This window comes from Oncorhynchus mykiss, chromosome 2 (genome assembly GCF_057628025.1).
Source record: "Oncorhynchus mykiss isolate SJ-2025 chromosome 2, ASM5762802v1, whole genome shotgun sequence".
NCBI classification, from domain to species: domain Eukaryota; kingdom Metazoa; phylum Chordata; class Actinopteri; order Salmoniformes; family Salmonidae; genus Oncorhynchus; species Oncorhynchus mykiss.
The window spans coordinates 89,736,316-89,759,019 of record NC_143023.1 but is presented as its reverse complement, the minus strand read 5'-3'; the positions used below and the strand labels follow the sequence as shown (position 1 = coordinate 89,759,019).

General features: G+C 45.5%; 1 protein-coding gene across 4 annotated transcripts; it reads right to left on the bottom strand.

Annotated features, from left to right (window-relative positions):
* Window positions 1–116: 116 nt before the first annotated feature.
* Window positions 117–20,724, bottom strand: LOC110499385 (zinc finger C3H1 domain-containing protein). Of its 4 annotated transcripts, none has more exons than XM_021576501.3 (35): window positions 19,958–20,724; window positions 19,043–19,522; window positions 18,697–18,884; window positions 17,477–17,828; window positions 17,046–17,263; window positions 16,674–16,800; window positions 16,374–16,468; window positions 16,095–16,289; window positions 15,623–15,784; window positions 14,682–14,828; window positions 14,422–14,540; window positions 14,059–14,202; window positions 13,704–13,878; window positions 13,119–13,256; window positions 12,182–12,811; window positions 11,862–11,971; window positions 11,631–11,762; window positions 11,397–11,518; window positions 11,142–11,243; window positions 10,882–11,004; window positions 10,511–10,691; window positions 8,362–8,548; window positions 7,893–8,084; window positions 7,459–7,696; window positions 7,097–7,202; window positions 5,209–5,407; window positions 4,843–4,937; window positions 4,578–4,685; window positions 4,233–4,337; window positions 3,710–3,875; window positions 2,568–2,668; window positions 2,209–2,310; window positions 1,919–1,958; window positions 1,331–1,393; window positions 117–1,182 (listed from the first exon to the last, which is right to left on the bottom strand). In XM_021576501.3, the coding sequence occupies exons 1-35, from the start codon at window positions 20,508–20,510 to the stop codon at window positions 1,045–1,047; spliced, it is 6,333 nt and encodes a 2,110-aa protein (XP_021432176.3). In that variant the 5' UTR covers window positions 20,511–20,724; the 3' UTR covers window positions 117–1,044. The 4 variants fall into 4 exon arrangements, with proteins under 4 accessions (XP_021432176.3, XP_021432184.3, XP_036814472.2 ...); XM_021576509.3 differs by having other exon boundaries at window positions 14,059–14,199; XM_036958577.2 differs by having other exon boundaries at window positions 16,692–16,800.
* Window positions 20,725–22,704: the final 1,980 nt, after the last annotated feature.

Sequence of the window (22,704 nt, the reverse complement as noted above, 5' to 3'; positions counted from 1 at the left end):
TCCTATGTGCTTGATGGAACATATTTAACATCTGTTTTCACTCCAGTTGACAAGGTTCGCTCTTCGCCCAAACCCAACCAAATCTTACAAAGCAAATGAAGACAGAACAGAATAAATTAATTAGAAAATAATTTAATAAACACATTTAATTTCAACATACAAAAACAGTTGAAATACTTTCATCCTTGGCTCCTCCTCTGAAATACTCTTAACCATTATAATATATTTTTTACAAAAACAAAATTGCACATGAGAACATTTAAACTAGTAAATGTTTGACTATCCTCGCCTAGTGATGCGTTTAAAGGATCTTCCCCGCTGGTCGACTGGCGGAGAGGAGATCACAGCATTCAGCAGTCTGTGGCTGGCAGTCTCAAAAATAAAGGTGTCAGTGATGATAGAGGCCAAATAGAAATACTTATGCAGGCAGCCATTTTGTTGTCACCATGGCTGGCCATTTCATTTTCATGTGGTTATTTAAAAAAAAAAATTATCACTTAAAACAAATATCGAAATAAACAAGTAATTTATTTCTTCCCTTGGAAGACACTGGAAAACAAAAAGTTACACATACTGTAGATAGCAGCAGCGAGCGTTACTATTGGGGGAAAACATCCTTTAAAAAACACTCAAGACAGACGTATGTCAGGATGTCATAGTCTGTCAACTCCTCCAACCCCGTACATAAAGGTAAAAATAAAAAGCAAATTAAAATTGACAGTACGAGAGAAAAAACAAACATGTAAATGAAAAACAGAAGAGCAAAGATGTCACTTAGTTAGCAGGTCTATACTTACGTACATGATGTTAGGGGATAGAACCCTGAGTGCGTGGCCCAGAGTTTGGACAGGGAGGAGGGAGTTCATTCATTGGCTTCAGGGATGACCGAACAACCGTCCTCATAGGGGCGGACACCTCCCGACCGCCCAGGGAGTGCGCTACTGCGGGAGGGCTGCTAAGACAGCTAGCAGCAGAGTCTGCCCCTATCTGGCTAAACTTGGCAGTGGTCTGGTCTGATAGATTGAATCTAGTTTTTTTTGATCCTCAGTGCTCCTCTCCCTCCGTTTTGCTCGAGCATAAATTTAGGGGCTCACTTAGACTCACTCCCACCTCTTGACACTTGTCAACAAGTTTCCTCAGTTTATCAGTTTTACCTCCCTCCGCAGCTTCAAACAGCAGGCGCTGGAAAGGGACAGAGAGGAGAGGGAAGGGGAAGGGGGGGTAGTTGAACATGCGTGCGTTATCTGCCAGGTGGAACAAAAAAGTAAAAAAACTTTTTTTTTTGCTGAGGTGTGTGTGTTAGAGAGATAGTAACTGAATGGGGAATTACATCTTTCCATAGGGTGGCACACAGTGGAAGGTTTTGCAGGGCTTGCTGATAAAGAAGCCGGACCTACAACAAAGGAAAACACCAAACGGGGGAGCCACATGTCAGATTAGCGGAGGACAAGGACAAAACAGGAGAAAGATGGAATAAGGTCAGTGGTTTTAGTGACTAGTATAGTTTTTACTCTAATACAACATCCAACCATTCCATTTAGTCACCGTGGTCAGATGTAAGCCTTTTAACTGTCATACATTACATTGTGGCGAACACTGATAATAGCCTGTAGGGAAGAAATAGATTACAACAAAATGAAGGGAAGATCATTGGAGAGCTGGGTCAAGGTAAATATGCAAAGTGAAACACCGACACACAAGAGCTTGTGACAGCAACACAGAATCATCAACAGACCAACATGCATAATTTACTTTCCATTCAAACTAGCCCCTGCTGATTTACAGTCCTCTCTCCCTCCATGTCAATATCCCTCTCCCTAAACTATTACCTTCATCCATCCACTCCTTTACTCAATCGTCTCACTGCCCCTACTCACTTCTTTCATTCCCCCCTGCCCACCCACCCCTACTAACTCACCTCGGAGCGCTCCTTTAGTTCCCTCTCCACAGCGATCACTCTGCCGAAAAACACACAGCACAAAAGCCTGTCAGCACTTGAATAGCAGGAATTGCCTGCTATTCAAGTGCCTGTGCAGCAGCTTTTCAAAGCTGCGATTGAAGTCGGACAGAAGCCACATTTTGTATGTGAAAAAGGGCATTTGATAAGTGCATTAGAACAGTGAGAATCCAGCTAGAAAAAACTATTCACCTTGTTGCCATACCAGCAGCACAAGTGCTGTTCAGCGAAGAGGAGAGAGTTGGACTTACATTTTCCAGTTGGCCAGACAGTTTGGAACGCTACTGCTCAACATTCTGGCTTGGAATTTCAGATGTTCTATGTTTCCATCCTGCCATTCTTGATGCAGCAACCTATACAACAACAAATGAAACCGTCTGCATATTACAGGCCCAAGCCAAGAAATATTAGACCCAGCCATAACACTAACATAACCATACAGTGACTAATATACCCAGCAGTCTACAGTTTAATATTTCGCCAAAACATCATTCCAACTGGAATAGATTTCAACCTCTATAACCCTCTGTCCATGTCCAAGCAAGCCAAACTAGTTAGCATACAATTGGCTCCTGGTTGGTCTGCTGTGTCTATCGGGTGCTTTGGGTACCTCAGGGCAAGTTCAGCATTGGTGGGCATGGTGTATCGTAGTCTCTCCAGGACGTGGGGGTGCTGGGTATGAGGCAGACAGCTCAGGTAGTGGGAGACAACCTGCCGAGCACAAGTCCAGAGGTTTGCAAATATGAACACGTTTAAATTAAAGACGCAAACAATGCCACTAACCGATGAAAGTGAAACACTATCAATTCAAGGAGAGTCAATTCCTGACAAGCATAGGATCTGAGGGGTTAGGTGGATTTCTGGCAGTGGAAGCTGGTGGGGGGGGGGGGGGGGGGGGGACTATTGGACAGGCTCATTGTAATGTCTGGAATGGAATCAACGGAACGGATGCGGTTTCCATATGTTTGATACCATTCCATTCATTACAATGAGCATATCCTCCTATAGCTAATCCCACCAACCTCCACTGATTTCTGCCATCTGGAGTGATCTGGTCCATGGCATACGGTTAATGTAGGTGTACTGGGACGACAAAGCCCAGAGGCAAACTTTGCAAATCGAAATGAGCTGACATGATTGCTTATTTTACATTTCAGAGAGGCATGTTTGTCCTACATTGTACACTGAGTGTACAAAACATTAGGAACACCTTTCTAATATATTGCACCCCACATTTTGCCCTTAAACGGTCTCAATTCATCAGGGCATGAACTCTACAAGGTGTCAAGCATTTTACAGGGATGCTGGCTTATGATGACTCCAATGCTTCCTACAATTGTGTCAAGTTGGCTGGATGTCCTTTTGGGTGGTGGACCCTTACCGACACACACGGGAAACGGTTGTGTGAAAAACCCAGCAGCGTTGCAGTTCTTTACACACTCAAACCGGTGCGCCTGGCACCTACTACCATACGCCGTTCAAAGGCACTTAACACTTTTGTCTGGCCCATTCCCCTCTGAATGGCATACACACAGTCAATGTCTCAATTGTCTCAATGCTTACAAATCGTTCTTTAACCTGTCTCCTCCCATTCACCTACACTGACGGAAGTGGATTTAACAGGTCACATCAATAAGAGATCATAGCTTTCACCTGGTCAGTCTATGTCATGAAAATATTTTTTGTACACTGTGTATATTTCTATCAGAACGTTCAATGTTATTCCCTGCTGAACATGACCCAGTTACCTACCTTGTTGTGAAATCTGAAGCAGCTCCAGTACTGGGCCGAGCTGAACGGAACCTCAAGCCTAGACGGGACAGTTACTAGACAACGCTGTACCAGGTCTGATAACACCCGGAGCTCTCTGCTGTTGGAGGGGCTCCCAGCTATCTTACTGCTGGTAAAGAGGAGATAACTGGAGAGAGAACAGTTAGACTGTTAGTTGGGTTAGGTCTCTGGGCCCTCCTCCACCTGGATGTGTGGACATGGCAGCCCCTCAGAGGCTAGCTGCTAACCAACCACACTGTGGTCTGATTAGATTGTCATCCTGATTAAAGCTTGTACTACCTCGAGGTCCTTTTATTTTAAATGTGCCTGCTATCATTGCTATAAGGATCTTCCAATCTGGCTGGTTAAGTATGGCTTGACCCTCTTCAGACGTTGTCCCGTTAACCCCATGGGATGATAGTACTATCCTTATGGATGACAATGGTGGGTGAGAGGCTGAACGCAACGGTCACATGCTGAGGACTTGTTGCAAGACAAGACTTACTCTATCCACAGCTTGTGAAGAACGTCTAGTGGCATTACGGCTCCGAGGGCTCTCTCAAACGCATCCATCGCCTCGCCAACGTTACCGTGCACCCACTGCCACAGACTGCAAGACAAGACACCAAGAAATGAAATATTGTCTCACTGTAAAACATTATGATGATCAGGAAGCCCAACTGTCGTTGTGTCTTCTTGTATTTCTACATTTTTAATAATCTAATCATAACCTTATTGTAAACTGTTACCAATCAATGATAATGACGGTGCATTGAACTGCCATATAAGAATAAGAGCTGGGCTTCCGTGTAGTGCAGGGTCAGCCGGGATATCACGTCACAATAATTACCAATGGACGAGGTTTAGGTAAGGCATCTGGTGACTAAGCTGCTCTTTAAGTTGTTTTTTGATAACTGGGCCTCTTAGGATGTCCACTGTTGGAATACCAAGGATGTACCTTGAAAAGAAGTGGAGATCACATTAATTCATGGAACATTCAACCGTATACCACTATAGAAAGGAAGCAACTTCAATTGCAAAAAGTCAGGTTGTTTCTGACGTTTTAAGAGTTAGGACATTCATTTCTGCTTAAGTTTGAGGAGAAAATGACTAACCGTAGCACATCCACAGGTTGCTGGTCACTTCTCTCCTCGTCACAGAAAGACAGGACGAACCCCCGGAACAGAGGAGCGATGCAGCTGGACTTCTCCTGTTCAGAGATGCATCAGACAGGCTAGCTAGGTCATGCTAGAAACTGTGTACAAGCAACATGAGACGTTCAAGCACAAAATTGAAAGGATTCAGCTCTTAAACAGTTTCAAAAATCTTCTTTTGAATCCTGTGGAGAATGTTGGTTGAGATGACACAGAATGACAGTTAAATGTAAATCGACTATGCCTTGCTTAATTGGCCCTAAGGGATGGATACATAAAGTTGTATTAAAAGGGAGCCCCACACAGCCCACTGACAGGGAGACTGACCTGAGCCATGAGGAACTTGCAGGTGTGGTAGAAGACCTCTGCGTTGTGTGGACACTGGGACAGCGCCCGTAGCCACACCCCAACAGCCTGCTCACCATCCCCCTTCCCCACGTACAGGCCTGACAGGGCATCCAACAGGGCACATGAATGCGGGCACAGCGCCAACAGGGACTCACACAGCTCCAGGCCTGCATCGTACCTACAGGGTGCAAGTCAGTTTTATTACATTTTAGTTAAGACTAGCAGAAACATTAATAGAGTTTAATGACAACCACAAAAATGCACACACACACACCAACCTTTTACCCTCGTTGGAATTTGCCTATATGGATAGTGGTAAATTGAAATGTTTTACAGAAGAAATATGAGCAATTGAAAGAGAACAGTTTGGAGCTATTGGGAAAATGATTAGACCAAAAGGTGAGTACACGGTTTGCCTGACAAGACTGAATCCAAACATAACACTTGATTTTATGTGCATTTTAAAAGCACGCACTTTTTGCCACGTTTGTTGATAACAAAATCAGAAAATATTCTGGATACATTGATTAACATAAGAATATTCCTGGAAAATGTGGGGTAGGTGCAACATAACACAACCAGGTTGAGGGAGAGGACTAAGTGCTGTCTACACGTGGCCACACACCTCTCCAAAGTGTTCCCAGTTCCTAAGCAATTTCAATGCGCTTATGACAAAGAGTCATTACACTATAAGGTGCTTTGATAAGCTTGCCTAGCCGTGCCATTGAGGAACTAGAACAAGCCATCACACAATTACTGTCGTTTATGCAATCCAGAAAAGCGCCACTGTAAATCACAATCTAGGTCAAGTGGGCGTGGTTTCAAAGCCAGTATGATTTTTTTTTTTCTCCCCAACTTCATCATATCCAATTGGTAGTTCCAGTCTTGTCCCATCGCTGCAACTCCCATATGGACTCGGGAGAGGCGAAGGTCGAGAGCCATGTGTCCTCCAAAACACAACCCCGCCAAGTCGCACTGCTTCTTGACACAAAGCACGCTTAACCCAGAAGCCAGCCACACCAATGTGTCAGAGGAAATGCCGTACACCTAACGACCGTGTCAGCGTGCATGTGCGCAATTGGAGAAGGACATCCTGGCTGGCCAAACCCTCCCCTGCGTCACCTCATGGGTCTCCCAGTTGCGGCCGGCTGCGACAGCCCAATATCGAACCAGGTTCTGTAGCGATGCAGTGCTTTAGACCACCAATATGAGTTTTATAAGTTATAAAATACTATGATGCAGTGTTAGGCTTTCACAAGGCAATTCAGAGAAACAGATCGCAATTCTGGTGCGCAAAGAAATGAGTCCTGAGCTCATTCAGATGCGTGTGCCATGGCAAATGTTCATCACAATAAACAAACGAGCTTATTCTGTTCAGAACAACCCATGTCATCTTGACACTGTATATGACATGAGTTTTATGATGTGAAGTGCACATTTGGACTCACGGGTGTTTGTCTTGCTTGTATGACATCAAATCAGTATTTATTATAATCCTCAACGTCTCATCTTTCAAAATACATGGAGTCCTCTTAATTTACAGCATTTCCCTCACTCAGGCAACAAAAACATTTTCTAAAGTTTCCCAGTTAGTCAGAGGGATCAGGGAAACTTCTTGTCATGTGTGGTGCTCAAGTTCAGAACGGTGAAGCACAGAGACTGAGCTTTGATGTCATTTATAGCATGTTACTGTACAGCCACTACGTTCCAATTTAGATGCTTATCAGTGTCAAAATCTGCCATTTTTAACCCGTATAAGGGTACGAATGTAAAGGGTTAACAACTTGCATGCCCAAACACACAAGCCTGATTTTATTAGGTTCGGCGCGCACACACACAGCTATCAGAATGCCAGTGTTGAGCTTACCTTCCCAGCAGGCTATAGGTAGTTATGAGGTTAGTGTGTAGAGGCAGACAGGCCAGGGTTCTCTCACTGGGAGGCAGAGTCTGGTCTGTGCACTGTCGCAGTGCATCTAAAGGGTTGAACAAACCAGTATGAAATCAATGCCCCGCTCTCTCAGCTGTCCACTACATTTACAGATCTACTGTGCCAGAAAAAATGAAGCCTAGTGACTGAGCGGAAATAGCACAACTACAAATAAACTACCATGAGCAGCTGTGGAAAAAGTCAACATAATTGTGTGAAAAAACTAAGTAGGAGACCTGGGAAAAGCATGGACAGATTCTATGTGGGTGTAGTTAAACCCCGTGTCGATGATGACGGCTCACCTTCGAACACAGCGATTAGTGTGTCAGGCTCTGTGCGGACGTCGAGCGGGGTTCTCCAGGGGAGGGCGAAGGCCTCAATGCTGACCACCCTGGAGGGGTTGGAGTTAGCCGAGTCGTACAGACTGGCCGGCAGGCGGTCAAACTCAGTCAGGTGGATGAAGGACAGCCAGACCAGGCAACGGTCACTTATGGTCAGGTAATCAGCAATGCACCGCTCAGTGACTGACTTCAAGGCATTCTGAAATTAACAGGTTATCGTTCCCCCTTGAGCATCTTGGGAACCTTGTGCATTTTGTATAGCAGTAGCTAATCTAAGAGGTATGAGTTTGTTTGGCCTGATTGCAGCAGTAAGGTGTCATATGGCTTGGAACAGAATATTGATGTAGCAGCTATATTGGTGGCGCTCAAGACTGACTTTTTTTGCAGTCTCTTACCTGTAGGATGGCCAGGGCATTCTGTAGCCGGCCTGTGAACACACTGAGTTGGACCCTGTAGAGTAGAGACTCCAATAGCTGGAAGGACAGCCTCTCAGAGAGACCACTAGTCCCCACACAGTCCAGCAGGTACTGCAGCAGACGACCACACACATAGTCCTTCCCCTCAAACAAGCTCTCCGTGGTTAGGTACTAAAGGGGAAAAGACAGCGGTTACATCCAGTCCTGCTGATATTCTTCTGTGCTATTTAACAAGGGACTCACTTCTACCTGGAAGACCAGGTGTGGTCATCTTCAGCCAATCATTAACATCAAGTGTCCAAGGAAAATAAAAACCATCAGGACGGCGAAACCAAAGGTCCTGAACTATGCGCTCTACAACCAGGCCTCAGAGTTGGACACACAAAGCCCTGTAGAGGAAATGCCCCACAGTAGGTCGACAGAGGGTTGGTTGGACATGACAACTTACACTCCACCAGACTTGGTAGTCGGGGGCGTGCTCCACTGCCATCTCACACATCTCCTGCACCTCATCCCTCTTCCCTCGACGGGAGAACAGAGACAGGTAATAGCACCAGATCTCTGGGTTGTCCCGGTTATCTTCCAGGGCCCGAGACAGAGTGTTCAACGAAGCATCCAGGCACTCAGCCGCTGACCTACAAGGAAGCAACATAACACATTATATTGCATATCACATCATTTATGCATGTCAATCTCTCCTGGCTGAAAGTGGAGGAGAGATTGACTTCATCACTACTTGTATTTGTGAGAGGTATTGTCATGTTGAATGCACCGAGCTGACTGTCTAAACTATTAGCACACAGCTCAGACACCCATGCATACCCCACAAGACATGCCACAAGAGGACTCTTCACAGTCCCCAGAACAGACTATGGGAGGCACACGCAGCCATGACTACATTGGCACAGACACATGCACACACAATAACATCCGCACTATACATACACATGGATTTAGTACTGTACATTTCTGGTAGTGGTGGAGTAGGAGCCTGAGGGCACACAGTGTGTTGTGGAATATGTGAATGTATTGTAATGTTTTTAAAATTTTATAAACTGCCTTAATTTTGCTGGACCCCAAGAAGGGTAGCTGCTGCTTTGGCAGCTAATGGGGATCCATAATAAACCCCAGGAAGAGTAGCTGCTGCTTTGGCAACAGCTAATGGGGATCCATAATAAACCCCAGGAAGAGTAGCTGCTGCTTTGGCAGCTAATGGGGATCCATAATAAACCCCAGGAAGAGTAGCTGCTGCTTTGGCAGCTAATGGGGATCCATAATAAACCCCAGAAAGAGTAGCTGCTGCCTTGGCAGCTAATGGGGATCCATAATAAACCCCAAGAAGAGTAGCTGCTGCTTTGGCAGCTAATGGGGATCCATAATAAACCCCAGGAAGAGTATCTGCTGCTTTGGCAGCTAATGGGGATCCATAATAAACCCCAGGAAGAGTAGCTGCTGCTTTGGCAGCTAATGGGGATCCATAATAAACCCCAGGAAGAGTATCTGCTGCTTTGGCAGCTAATGGGGATCCATAATAAACCCCAGGAAGAGTAGCTGCTGCTTTGACAGCTAATGGGGATCCATAATAAACCCCAGGAAGAGTAGCTGCTGCCTTGGCAACAGCTAATGGGGATCCATAATAAACCCCAGGAAGAGTATCTGCTGCTTTGGCAACTAATGGGGATCCATAATAAACCCCAGGAAGAGTAGCTGCTGCCTTGGCAACAGCTAATGGGGATCCATAATAAACCCCAGGAAGAGTATCTGCTGCTTTGGCAACAGCTAATGGGGATCCATAATAAACCCCAGGAAGAGTAGCTGCTGCTTTGGCAACAGCTAATGGGGATCCATAATAAACCCCAGGAAGAGTATCTGCTGCTTTGGCAGCTAATGGGGATCCATAATAAACCACAGGAAGAGTAGCTGCTGCTTTGGCAGCTAATGGGGATCCATAATAAACCCCAGGAAGAGTATCTGCTGCTTTGGCAACAGCTAATGGGGATCCATAATAAACCCCAGGAAGAGTAGCTGCTGCTTTGGCAGCTAATGGGGATCCATAATAAACCCCAGGAAGAGTAGCTGCTGCCTTGGCAACAGCTAATGGGGATCCATAATAAACCCCAGGAAGAGTAGCTGCTGCCTTGGCAACAGCTAATGGGGATCCATAATAAACCCCAGGAAGAGTATCTGCTGCTTTGGCAGCTAATGGGGATCCATAATAAACCCCAGGAAGAGTAGCTGCTGCCTTGGCAACAGCTAATGGGGATCCATAATAAACCCCAGGAAGAGTAGCTGCTGCCTTGGCAACAGCTAATGGGGATCCATAATAAACCCCAGGAAGAGTAGCTGCTGCCTTGGCAACAGCTAATGGGGATCCATAATAAACCCCAGGAAGAGTATCTGCTGCTTTGGCAACAGCTAATGGGGATCCATAATAAACCCCAGGAAGAGTAGCTGCTGCCTTGGCAACAGCTAATGGGGATCCATAATAAATACAAAAAATACAAATACAAATCTATTTGCATTTTTCATTCAGCCTAAACCAGGTTAAGGTTAAAAATACACTCAGTGACACAACTTAACACTCCGGAGGCTCTTACACTTCTTTCTGGCTGAGGTATTTGAAGGCCAGTTTGATCCAGAGCTGTGCGTTGCGTGGGCTCTCTAGGACACTGGTCTCCAGGTTAGATATGTCGTCAGTTTCACTAATGAAGTAGCGCTTGTCGTCAGGGGTCACACACACATCCAGGGTAGCAGACAGACTTCTCTTGGAATAACCGTCTGTGACAAGGAAGGAAACAGACAAACAGCAGAGGTTTAAGGTCAGATCTCCAGTTCTGCACAACTGAAGAGAGGCAATTACTGTTAGTGCTACTTCCATTATTTACACTGTGCTTCAGATAAGTCGTAATTCTGCTTGGAAGACTGGTTTGTTGCTAGGAGACGAGCCTACTGACTAACCAGTTCTCACCGTATTTGACTGGACCAGTGTCTCTACTCTCGTCCCAGCTGTCATCCCCTGTGTTTGGGATAGCCTGGTAAGCGGGCTGAGGCCTCCACCTCCTGAGATCCTTACACGTGGTGAAGGGAGGGACTAGACAAAACACAAGTTGAACAAGTCAGAAGGGTTCTATTCTTGAACATTTTCGAAAAGAGATCAACTGCTCAATAGTGTGTTCAACCCTAACTGCTGAGTGTAAGAATAGAGTATGAATGGTATGGAAATCTCACCATGTCTTTTGCTTTCGTTCACTTTGCTGACGAGTAGAACAGCCTTCTGGTCCATCCCCATGCGATCGTTGTTAGCCCCAAACAGCTGTTTTATATACTTCTCTGAAAATAGGACAACAAATCAACCATTGTCAGTAAAAGCCTCATGTATTTATCATGGAATAGTGAACTTTTTGGAATCTATCGATCACCAATACATACATTCTAAGCTCAATGGTATTTAAATATTGCCAGATAGCAGTGTGGTTCTATTACCTGTGGCAACATTGATGACATCACTAGTACTGCTCTCAGAGCAGCCAATCAGGGCCAGGTTGTACGACAGGATATCCTGGAACAGCTGGTTTCCACCAAAAGTGCAGTTTCTCATGTGCTGCCTAGAAACATAGACCAGATCACCCAAAGGGAGAGGTTGGTGGGTTATAATGAAACAGACATGAGTCTATATTCACATGCCTGTTTACACACACACTAGGAGGAATGACTTACCACTGACAGTCATCGTCATTGCATGTGCCCGTGAGATCAAAGCGACAGAAACACTTTTTGGGCGCTACAACATTGCTGTAAGACACAGAACTGAGTGATAACTTCTCCTTGGTCCGAAAGTATGGACTGAACCTGAAGAAAGGGACAAGATGGAAAGGTTTGATTGATGGCAGGGTGTTGTTCTTGGCACTAGCAATTGGGAGCAACCCTAGCAGTGAACCAGCCACCTACCGATAAGATTTGAAGACCAGGAGAGGGCTGCGATATGGTCCAAACGGGACAGGCTTCAGCTCGGCATGGCCTGATTGGGCAGCCATGGTGTCCACATCCTCCGATATCACCTGCACATCAAAGTAATGAACACAAACCTTTCAGTCTCCCAACCATGGAGAATAAATGAAAAACATAGTTTTAGACACGACACGTGTGCTACAGTAACTGCACATATCAACCAAATAAGAAAACTGTCGAGAGCAATTTTTAAAACACACAAAAAAAGGGAATTTGAATTCGGTGTTTGCGAGGTCAGTTAGTGATATATTATGGTTTACCTTCCCAGAAGGGGGTTTCTCCACAGCGCCTCCTAGCGCCCGTAGTTCCCCCAGCAGCAGCTCTCCCAGCCTGGCTTGCTGCTGGTCCCTCCTCTGCAGGGCCTCCACCTCTAGCCCCAGGAACAGCTCCCCGGGCCCCGAGGCCTTAACCCTGACTGGCTTGGCTGGACTATCCTTGACCAGCCCAGTCCCACCAGAGTCCAGCTTAGGCTTGGTGAAGGAGCCGGTCTCTCTGAAGGAGCGTCTACGAACACTCTGGGCTGAGGGCCTGGCTGTGGCGGCAGGTTCCAAGTCTCTCTCCTCCGTCTCGGTAGGGTCTTCGCTGCTGACCAGGGTGAGTTTATCCTGGGTGAGGTCATGCAGGGAGGGCTGGGGCAGGGGGAAGGGGCTGGTGGGGGGAATGCTGGGGTGGCGAGCCCTGGGGAGAGGGGTGGAGGTGGCCTGGGGTAGAAGGGGTTCAGGGACCGCCCCTCTGTTGTGGAGAGCCTGGGCCTCCTTTAGTTTCTGGATTTTGAGGGCGTATTCTGACTCCAGCTGCTGCAGACGCTGCTTCTGGGCAAGGAGGTCGGCGAAGTGCCTTTCTGAGCCGCGGGGAGCGACGGAGACTTCCACACACAGACGTTTCACAGGCTGAAGAATGGAGGGTGGGCAGAAAGATGCTTTAGAGAACTTTGGCCTTTACTTACGACTGGTTGGTGTTTGGTAGAAAGGAAACCGGACTATACATTTTGAAACTGAGGAAGTGTTAGAAGAATATACATTTTGAAACAGGAAGTGTTAGAACAATAAGTCCAATAAGAGTCATTTTCCGCTTCAAAGCAATTTATGATGTTCTCTAGTGGAAATGTCCTTGTTGAACACATTTCTGTGCTTTATCAATCAACAAGGGCCCTGGCATGGTATAGTGTGGGTTGGTAAGGTGTGGTACGGTGCTCACCGAGGAGTGGCTGATGCCCGTGCGTCGTTTCTGACCACTTGGCTTTCTGCCTGCGGCGGCCTGGGCTTGGACCAGCACCTCCTCCAGCTTCAGGCTGTGGTTCTTCTTCACTGACACGCGGTGCTGAACACGATGAACCTACAGGGTGGGAACATACATGACAGATATTAAAAGGCTGGTAACAAATTAGATATATACATACACACACACACACATCTCATCAGAACCTTGGTTAGCTGAATCAGGTGTTGATTAAAATCCAGCACACCCAGTATCTCTCCAAGGAGGAGGGTTGTCATGACCACACCTGCTATATACACTTCCAAAGGCAACGGAAAAAAGAACGGAATGAAATGTCTTGTCCTTTACAGACATTCCTTTAGCTTGGCATTTTCCCAAACATTACCAGGAGAAACAACTCCTATTCCATCATTCAGCTTCCACTGACTAAAACCCTCAGCCATCCGACTCATTGCTATAAACATGGCCATCCAGGCGCAAATACCTCAGCTAGGAATTTACTTCACAGCTCATTCCCATTGAGTTTCATTCCCTCTGGGTTCCTTCCTGGCTCTTAACTCCCACCTGTTCCTGGAGTCTGTTGAGGAGAGTCTTGTTGGCACTGACTATCTTCTCTGAGGCCAGGAGCTGTTCTTTGACCTTGGCCACTTTGGCCTCAGCTGCCTTCAATGCCTCCTCCTTCTTCTGCTCCTGCTGTAAGAGCTGCCTCAGGATGGCCTCATCCTTCAGGAGCAGGTTCCTGAAAGGAGGGGTAGAGTGAGCGGAAGGGAGAGAGATGGAAAACGTGGAAAAAGTCCAAGTAAGATGGAAAAAGTCCAAGTAATTCCCTAATGTGAGACAATTACTTAAAATACCATTGTGTTTGGGCATCAGCCTTCATCTAGGTGTTTTTTTTCCTTCTGGTGTTTAAGGGCCTCACCCGTGTTTAGTCAGCCTAGTCTCTGCCTCGGTCAGCTGCAGCTCGACCGCTGCCTTTGCAGCAAAGTCCACATCAGGATCAGAACCTGCAGGAGAGGGCACACCTTGGGGACTGTGGTCCTTCAGAATCTTCTGCTTCTCCCTACTTACATCAGACAACAAAAAAACTGATTGTTTAGATTTCAGTGAGTGTCGTCCACTCTGTTCCATCATTGACATTTTAAAGAAATACCCTCTCACTTTGGTGCCATTAATATTGCACTGAATGTTAATTAATCGTTAATGAATTTCATATCCATAGACAATGCTTGGGTGGAAAAATTATACCTCACTTTGTCAGACCATTCTCATCAAAAAAATATACCTGGCTATTTCGTCTTTGAGCAGCTGATACTCTGTCTTCTTCTCTTCAGATAGCGCCTCCGGGGTTCTGCCTGGCTTGTTCTCCTTCTCAGATCCTGAAGTCGGTTTGGGTTTCGCTGCCTGGAAGTTTAGAGAGAAAGAGCATTCACCCTTTAACCACATACAATTATCACACATCTCAAATTAGGATTCTGCTATTCATATATAAATTGACAGGTCGTCCTCAGAGGCCAAACTGTTGGGACACACACACGTACGTACCTCTGCGTTCCTGCGTGCCTCCTTGATCATGAACTCCAGGCCTCCAAAGACAGACTGTGTCTGTGTAGAGCTGCTGCAAGCCTCCATGTCTGAGTCACTGTCGTCTGAACCGTTCAGTTGTACCACCACCGCCTTGTGCCGTGGGAGCTGGGGAAACAATAAAACGTATGATTTGAATTAGCCATTGTGATGAATGGGCACCGACTTCACAACTCAAAATCCATTCATCTCAAAATAGGAGTGCCAATCAGGTCACCTCCGTCTTATTATGATCTGAAAGGCAAAATGTATCCTATATCAGCCCTCCTACTCTGAGAAGCTTTGGGATGCAGTCTAAGTTGAGCTTATTGTTCATGGGTGAGAAACCAGAGTGCTCTGGGAACATAGCGGAGGCCGGGTGTCATTGGGCACACGTGCTGCTGTAATGTACTGTCTATGGGACCCCACCCGTGTTGCCTATGGCAGTATCAGAGTGAGTGCCAACTCATTGTTCTCATAAGACAACACTACATGGAGTTACTGAGCACAAAGACACCCACGGCCTCCACACACAGCCTTACACAGTTCAGCTGGGGGGAAAAAGTAGAACTTCATTGTTGGAAAATATGACTTTGAAGTTAAAATATTTAAGAAGAGCATATTTTAAAACATGTTTCAGCACATGCAAGACAAGACAGTTTTCCCATTCAGAGAAGAATCATTCACAAATCCACTGACATTTTCTGCATATTTCAATGTGTATGAAACGGTTTGGAATATAGGTCAACAAATGGCACCAAATGAACTATATTCCAGAAAATTGTGGTTGAAAGAGTGAAAGCGCTGCAGGACGTTAAAAAACGTGAACTATTTGGATCTCTACGGTTTCTTCGCCTGGCTAGGAGGGTAGATATGTGGCCATCACTCAATGTTTTGATTTCCTCCTATGGTATTATCCTTACCATCAGTGGTAGCCTGGGAAGGTGGTGCCCTCGGCTGAACTTGTTGCTCCATGGCTGGGGTGCCGTGTTGAGGCTGACCACACTAGGGTTGCTCCTGGGCACTGGTTGGACCAGACTGACCAGGAGGGAGGGAGAGAGGGGGCTGCTGTCAAGGGTCATATCCTACAGGGGAGAAATACATTTTTAAAGCCAGATTCACCAAGTCCACTGTTCAAAGACAAGGTGCAGCTGTAGAACTGGAAAATGATATGACAGAGTTGCCCATCTGATATAGCAGTGTACCAAGATAAGTTAAAACATTGTTTAACACTTGTAAATTAACAGAAGAGTGAAAAATATGCATCTTCTGTTGAGACTAATGAACTTTCCAGAGGACGACTAGGACCTAATGGAACCCTCCTCTACTCCTATCACAATACAGATAACACAGGCATGGCACTTGGTCCTCCTGTGGAGCCATCTAGTGTTATACCTCGGGTAGTGGAACCTTCTTGTTGGCCATGGACATGAGGCAGGTCTCTCTGAGCAACATCTCCTCTTCCTCTTCCTCGTCAGCGAAAGGCGGCTTTGGGGGAGGCTCCAGCTCATCTGGGGGTGGGGGCATTGGGGGTAAGGGTGGAGGGGGCGCAGACGGAATGACGGACAAGAAACGCGGCTGTCCCAAATCCTGGAAAGAAAGAGGAAGCTTGTTAGTTACCCCTTTAAGAGATGCATAGAACAGTCCTTGTTTAGAGTTTGGGGTGGAACGTACCATTCTGCATTGAGTGGGGGAATCCATAGGGAAAGGCATGGGCATGTGACTGAAGCATCCTGGGACCTCAAATGGATCATGTACTGGAGAAGACGCTGAAAGAGAAAATAACTGAATTTTAGACAAATCAGATTCAGCCGTAGAAATAAAACTGTCAAACATTGCAATAAGAGGCCTGAATTGATGGCCATGTCCTTGGCTATAAACAATCCTTTCAGCATGTTGGATGGGTTCTATAAAATCCCTTTAGATATGTTCAATAGTGCAGTGAGTGCATTGGCAGGTGAGCTGGTTGCTCACCTGGGGAATTGGTCTCACTATCAGTATCCATGGCAACCTCGTCATAGTTGTCGTACTGGTAGAGGTTCCCTGAGGTGTCCAATCCCTGTTTACCAGAAGACTTCCTGGTGTGGTCTCGGTCCTTGGACTGAGATTGAAATGTGTCATTTGTCTGTCTCTCACATGCTCTCTTCTTCAATCATGTTGCATGTTCATGCTACTAACAGTAATGTAGGAGAGCTCTTTTCCAGAGAAAGAACCCCACATACCACATTGCAGGTGTTAAGCAGAGACTAGTTTAAAAAAGGTTCACATATAATTGGAGGAATCAGATAACCTAAAAGGAAATGCCTTGGGAGTGGGGCAAGGTCTTTCTCTCCCTGTCCGTCTTACCTTGCTCCGGTTGCGCGGCGGCTTGGACCCGCCCACCAGCTTCATGAAGCGGTTGTACTGCTCGTCCTGATTGGAAAGGTCCCGGATCTTGCGGATCTCTTCCTCCCTCCGGCGGCGCTCCTCCTCCTCCTGTCTACGCTGCTCCTCCTGATCTCTCTCCTGTTGGAGCTTCCACGTCCTTAGCTGCTGCTTTCGGAACGCCTGCTTGGCTGCTGAGCCTAGGGGATCAAAACCCATTTACTTTACTTAATGGCAATCACTTTACACCACTAAAATACAAATATTCACAGAGATAAAATGCATTATTAAAATACACAAGAATACACAAGATGTGACCAACATTTCCAAAACCAGAATGTCATTGTGATGGAATGCTTGGAATCAACATAGAGGACAGTTTGGATCCGAATAAGCAGAAAGGCCCTGCTCACCTGGGCTGACTGTCTTCCTCCCTGGATACCCCTTAACCGGAGCTTTGCCCTTCTCCGCTGGAGGCTTTGCCCCAGCCTTGGTCTTCTCCTGGGGCTTGTTGGCCAGAGCTTTGGCCTTCTCCGAGGCAGCAGAGGCAGACCTGGTTGTGACTCTGCCCCTCTCTGGTGGTTTGGCACTGGAGGTGGAGGAGCTCTTCTCCTGGGAGGGCTTGGCCTTGGTGATCTTATCTTTGCTCTCCTTCATCACTTGCTGTTCTTTCTGCTGCCACTTCCTGCTGGCTGACTGCAGGGCCAGGAGACGCAGCTGCAGCTCAGACAGGTCCTCATCTTCATTGCTCCCCTTCACTTCAGGCTGCAGAAAGACAAGAGGAGGGCCGGACAACCCAGATTCTAACTTGACATTGACACAACTCAGACAAACTTTCAAAAGAGCTGCAAACACACATCTCAAGTTAATATTTGTGCCTTGAATCACTTACTCTTGATCCATGCCTTAAGGGGATAGTTTGAGATTTTGGCTATTACACCATTGTTTTTTTTACTTACCTAGAGTCAGATTAACTCATTAATCACGTTTCGATTCACAGTTTTTATGCGAGTAAAGTCATACTGTATAAAAAAAAACAATCACGACAGCTGTATTGGAAACAGGAAGTGTCGGTCCAATTTAAAAAATGACGACCGATCAGTTGTTTGTTCGAAATGGTAGGATTTATGTCGGTAAAATGTATTTAGCAAGAATTGGCGGTGGAAATGCCTATATGCACAAATATTGATATAATAACCATCCTATCGAAGTCAACATGAAGTCACACGATGATATGGCGTGAGGCCCTACCACTACATCTCGGAAACAATGCAGTTTATTATTATTTTAGAATCGTCGCATAAAAATCTGTCGCCAACTGGATGGTTACCTAGCTACAGACGCCATGTTCTACCTCTGTGTGTAGTTTGAAGGAAGTTGAAGTTAGTTTCTGGAATTACTAACTAGATTTAGCGCAATAACTGGAAGTCTATGGGATCTGCTAGCATTAGCACAATCAGCTAGCTGATCCCATAGACTTCCAGTCATTGCACTAACGCTACTTAGCAATGGCTTCAGAAACTAACTTCAACTTAATTCAAACTGCATGCAGAGACATAAAAACAGTATCCACAAGTTCACTTGACTCTGGGTAAGGAGAAAACATATTTGCCTTTTTTAAATAGATTCATACCTTGAAAGAGGATTTAGTGGAGTCCTCTGATGATTTGCTGCAGCACACACAGCAGACTTTTGTATCCTTCTCACCTTCTTTCTTCAGGTAATCTGATTCTCTGCCACAGCAAACACAACATGTTTTTGCATCCTTCTCCCCCTCTTTTTTGTCTGCCTCTTTCTCCACACCATCTTTTTCCTCCTCTCCTGAAAAGACAGAACACAACACACACAGGGTGTTAACACTGTGGCTAATAAAACAATACATTATTGATTATAGTCGAGTCAAATCTGCTTCATGGCGTTGCCACAGTTTGTGTTCCCACATTGCTGCAGTGTTGTGTTATATAGTGGTTGTTACAAACCTTTGGGAGTAGCAGCCGGGATAGCAGCTGGTTCAACTTGACCTTTTTCCATGTCACTGTCCTCCTTCTCTGAGTCTTTCTTTTCCGTTTTTGTTTTGAGCGCGTCAATTTCTGCAGGAGTGAGGAGTTTCTGACGTAGAGGTTTGAGATTGAACGCCTGAAAACCCCTTTTCTCTTCCGTCTTTTCTGGGCCTGGCGGGTCCTCTGCAGCGGCTTCATTGGGAATACTGTTAGCGTCGAGTAATGGCTCGGTTTGGGGAATACTTGCAGAGACCTCAGACTCGTTCTGAGGTGGCAGGTCTTTGGGCTTCAGAACCAGGTTCTCTTCTTTTCTAATACATTCCAGCTCCAGCTGAATCTGCTTGTACTTGGTGAGCAGATCCTCAAAACTCTCGTCAAGCCCGTTCTCGACTTTGGCAACATTGTTGTTGTTCATAATCTGTTGGTTTCTTACCTGATTCCTTCCCATCATTACCTTCTCTATGGTAGGGGAGTGAAGGAAAGGCACGATTATGAGTTTGATGACATGGTTAGACTACAAACTTGGACCCTAATAGCGAAATGTATTTTAATCAAAAACTCATTTCCAGCTCAATAACACTGGGTATTTTGTTTTTGATTAATACAACAACAACAAAAATCATCAATTGAGTCTTGATGATAGGGAGGGGAATGCTGTGTAATGATCAAAAGTCATTAAAAAATGGCAGCTCTATTGTTAGTTAGATGCATTATGACTACAATGAAATCGAAGGCCTATATGACTACACTTAAATCAAGGCATATTCAAGGCTAGAAGCCACAACCAGCCAAACAAATGTTATAATGTGTAGTTACAATGTTAAGGTAAAGGCCTAACAAATGTATCACACTTTACAATCACATAGATGTCGTGAGATGAATGCCAAAGGATACGTTTGTTTCTCGAGGGAGATTCTTTCTTGTTACTGTGATTCTCCCCGGGCCCATAACGACCAGTGGGAGGCCTACCAGCCTCTCTCCCTCCCCCACACCCGTCTCCCCAGCCTCCTCGTCCCCAATCCCCGCGACCGTCATCTAGTTTCCCCCGGTGCCTCAATCGATCCAGGGCTGTGTGACTTCGTTCCCAGAAACTGGAACGCGGGCTCTGGTCACAGCGTGGTCCCAGTGGCGGCCGGTCGGGTCCACTTGGTCCGCCTTGCTGTCTGTGGTTTGCGGTAAAGCCGGAACTGTGCGAATGAGGTCCGCGGTTGTATGGAATTAAAAGTCGAAAATCTGTAGGCTGGCTACCCACGACAGGTAGTAAAGTTCGTACCGGTTGTTTCGATTTTCGTGTATTCCGTGAGAAGTTGCTGTTATTCATGCTACTAGGCCTCTTTTTACCCTGCTGCTGCGCAAACACCTTTTCCTCGGTGTCATCATCGCAGATCTCTCCGTCTTCGAGCTCCCCTTCTTCTCTCGGAGACAGATTGATTGACTTTGAATCCATTGTGTAGTCTAATCGAATGTGACAGTAGTTCGATTAATACTTAGACTCTCAACATATGTTTATAATTACAAAATTGGATTTATAAATCGGATATTATGTAAATATTAACGAATATAAAGCTTGTTCGCTAACTAGCTACGCTCTTCCGCTTTCCCCTTCTGCCCCGCTGCTCTCGCGATACTTCCCATTGCACTTGAAAATATTCTTCTTCTATGAGATCATTGCAGTCCACAAACAATCGTTTATGTGCATGCCGCCACCTATTGTGCTGGAAAGTACGATAAATCATGATCTGCTCAATTCTGTTCTACCATGAAAAATAAAATAAATCCATACTAACTCCTACCACATCCTCAAAAATAAATAAACCTACCCCATTAAACGTTATCTACATCATGCTGAAACACACCATCCTTAGGATTGTCATCAACCATTTCAACAGTAAACAGTTTTTAGTTTTAGTTTTATTTAACTAGGCAAGTCTTATTTACAATGACGGGCCTACCCCAGCCAAACCCAGACGACGCTGGGCCAATTGTGCGCCGCAGTATGGGACTTCCAATCACTGCCAGTTGTGATACAGCCTGGAATCAAACCAGGGTCTGTAGTGACGCCTCTAGCACTGAGATGCAGTGCCTTCGACCGCTGTGCCACTCGGGAGCCCATCTGTTACCCCCAATATCTCTTTTGCTGTCTCAGTGGAGGCACCTCAGAGGAAGGGGAGGAATAAAGATGGTAAAACCTTTAAAGTTGTCCTTTTCAGATTAAACTATACTAAATATAAATCACATGGCACCAAATAATTAATTAAAACACACTATTTTGCAAAGGTCTACAGTAGCCTCAACAGCACTCAGTAGGGTATCACCATGGTGTAGCCGGAGAACAGCCAGCTTCCATCCTCCTCTGGGTACATTGACTTCAATACAAAACCTAGGAGGCTCATGGTTCTCACCCCATACCATAGACTTACACAGTAATTCTGACAACTTACGGAGGAGGTCCTCCCACCTATCAGAGCTCTTGCAGCGTAAACTGACATGTTGTCCACCCAATCAAAGGATCAGAGAATACATCTAGTACTGAAAGCATAAACTACAGCTAGCTAGCACTGCAGTGCGTAAAAAGTTGTTGAGTAGTTGACTCAGAGAGAGAAAGACAGTAGTTGAACAATTTAATTTATTCCAAAATGAAGGAGAAGCAAGAGAGAAATAAAGTTTTTTCTTTTTTTAACTGTCAGTTTGACTTACTTAGATAACAAATGCAGCTAGCTAGTTTAGCCTACTGAAAAACTCTGCTCAAACAGAGGGATGCTATGTTAGCTAGCTGGCTATGACTTTCCAACAACACTGGAACTATTCCAAGTCAAGGTAAGCTTTTGGTTTGACTAATGATTTGCCACCGGGGCTCGCCGGTGTAACTGCTTACTGACTGTACAGTAACATTACTGCATGATTGTGGCGGGTTTAATAATGAGTTAGTTCTATTAGCTATGCTGACTATGATGTTACTTTAGCTAATATGGTGACAACGATGTAGGCTGTGTGTGGTGGTTTTCCTCGGTTTGGCTTTTTCACCTGGTCACTTAGAGCTGATGTGTTGTGCATTGAAGTCCACAAGTGAAGGGACAAGGTGAGAGGAAGAAAGCGCATAGATGTGAGAAGTAAAACAACGTGGCTGCTATGAAAGTGAACTGTGTTAACTCGTGATCAGGGGTGTATTCATTCCTCCAATTCTGTTGAAAAACATTTCTGAAATGGAAGCAAACGGAACAAAACAGGGATAAACATACCCGAATTTGTCCAATAGAAACTTGTTTGCAAATGTTGGACCAATGATAGGGAAAATTTGAGAATCATGTAGTTACCTAAACTTATCGCTTTTACATTGAACTGGGTGAATGAAATATGAATCCAATATGCCGTAATAGAAATAAGGCCATGCTCATGAAAAAATAAATAATTCTTCCCTCATCTTAAAACGGCACTGACCACCACTGGTCTCCACAATAACCTTCAACCTGGCATTTCTGCTTTCCACAACCCGAGTAATATTGTTACCACCTGGCCGACATTAGGTCCACTTACTACAGCCATGGAAGCAGCCATGGAAGCTCCATCATTCCACACTGTAGTTCCACCAATCTGTTTTACAGCCTCTGCATACAATAAATCATGTATTACCGCTCAGGAAA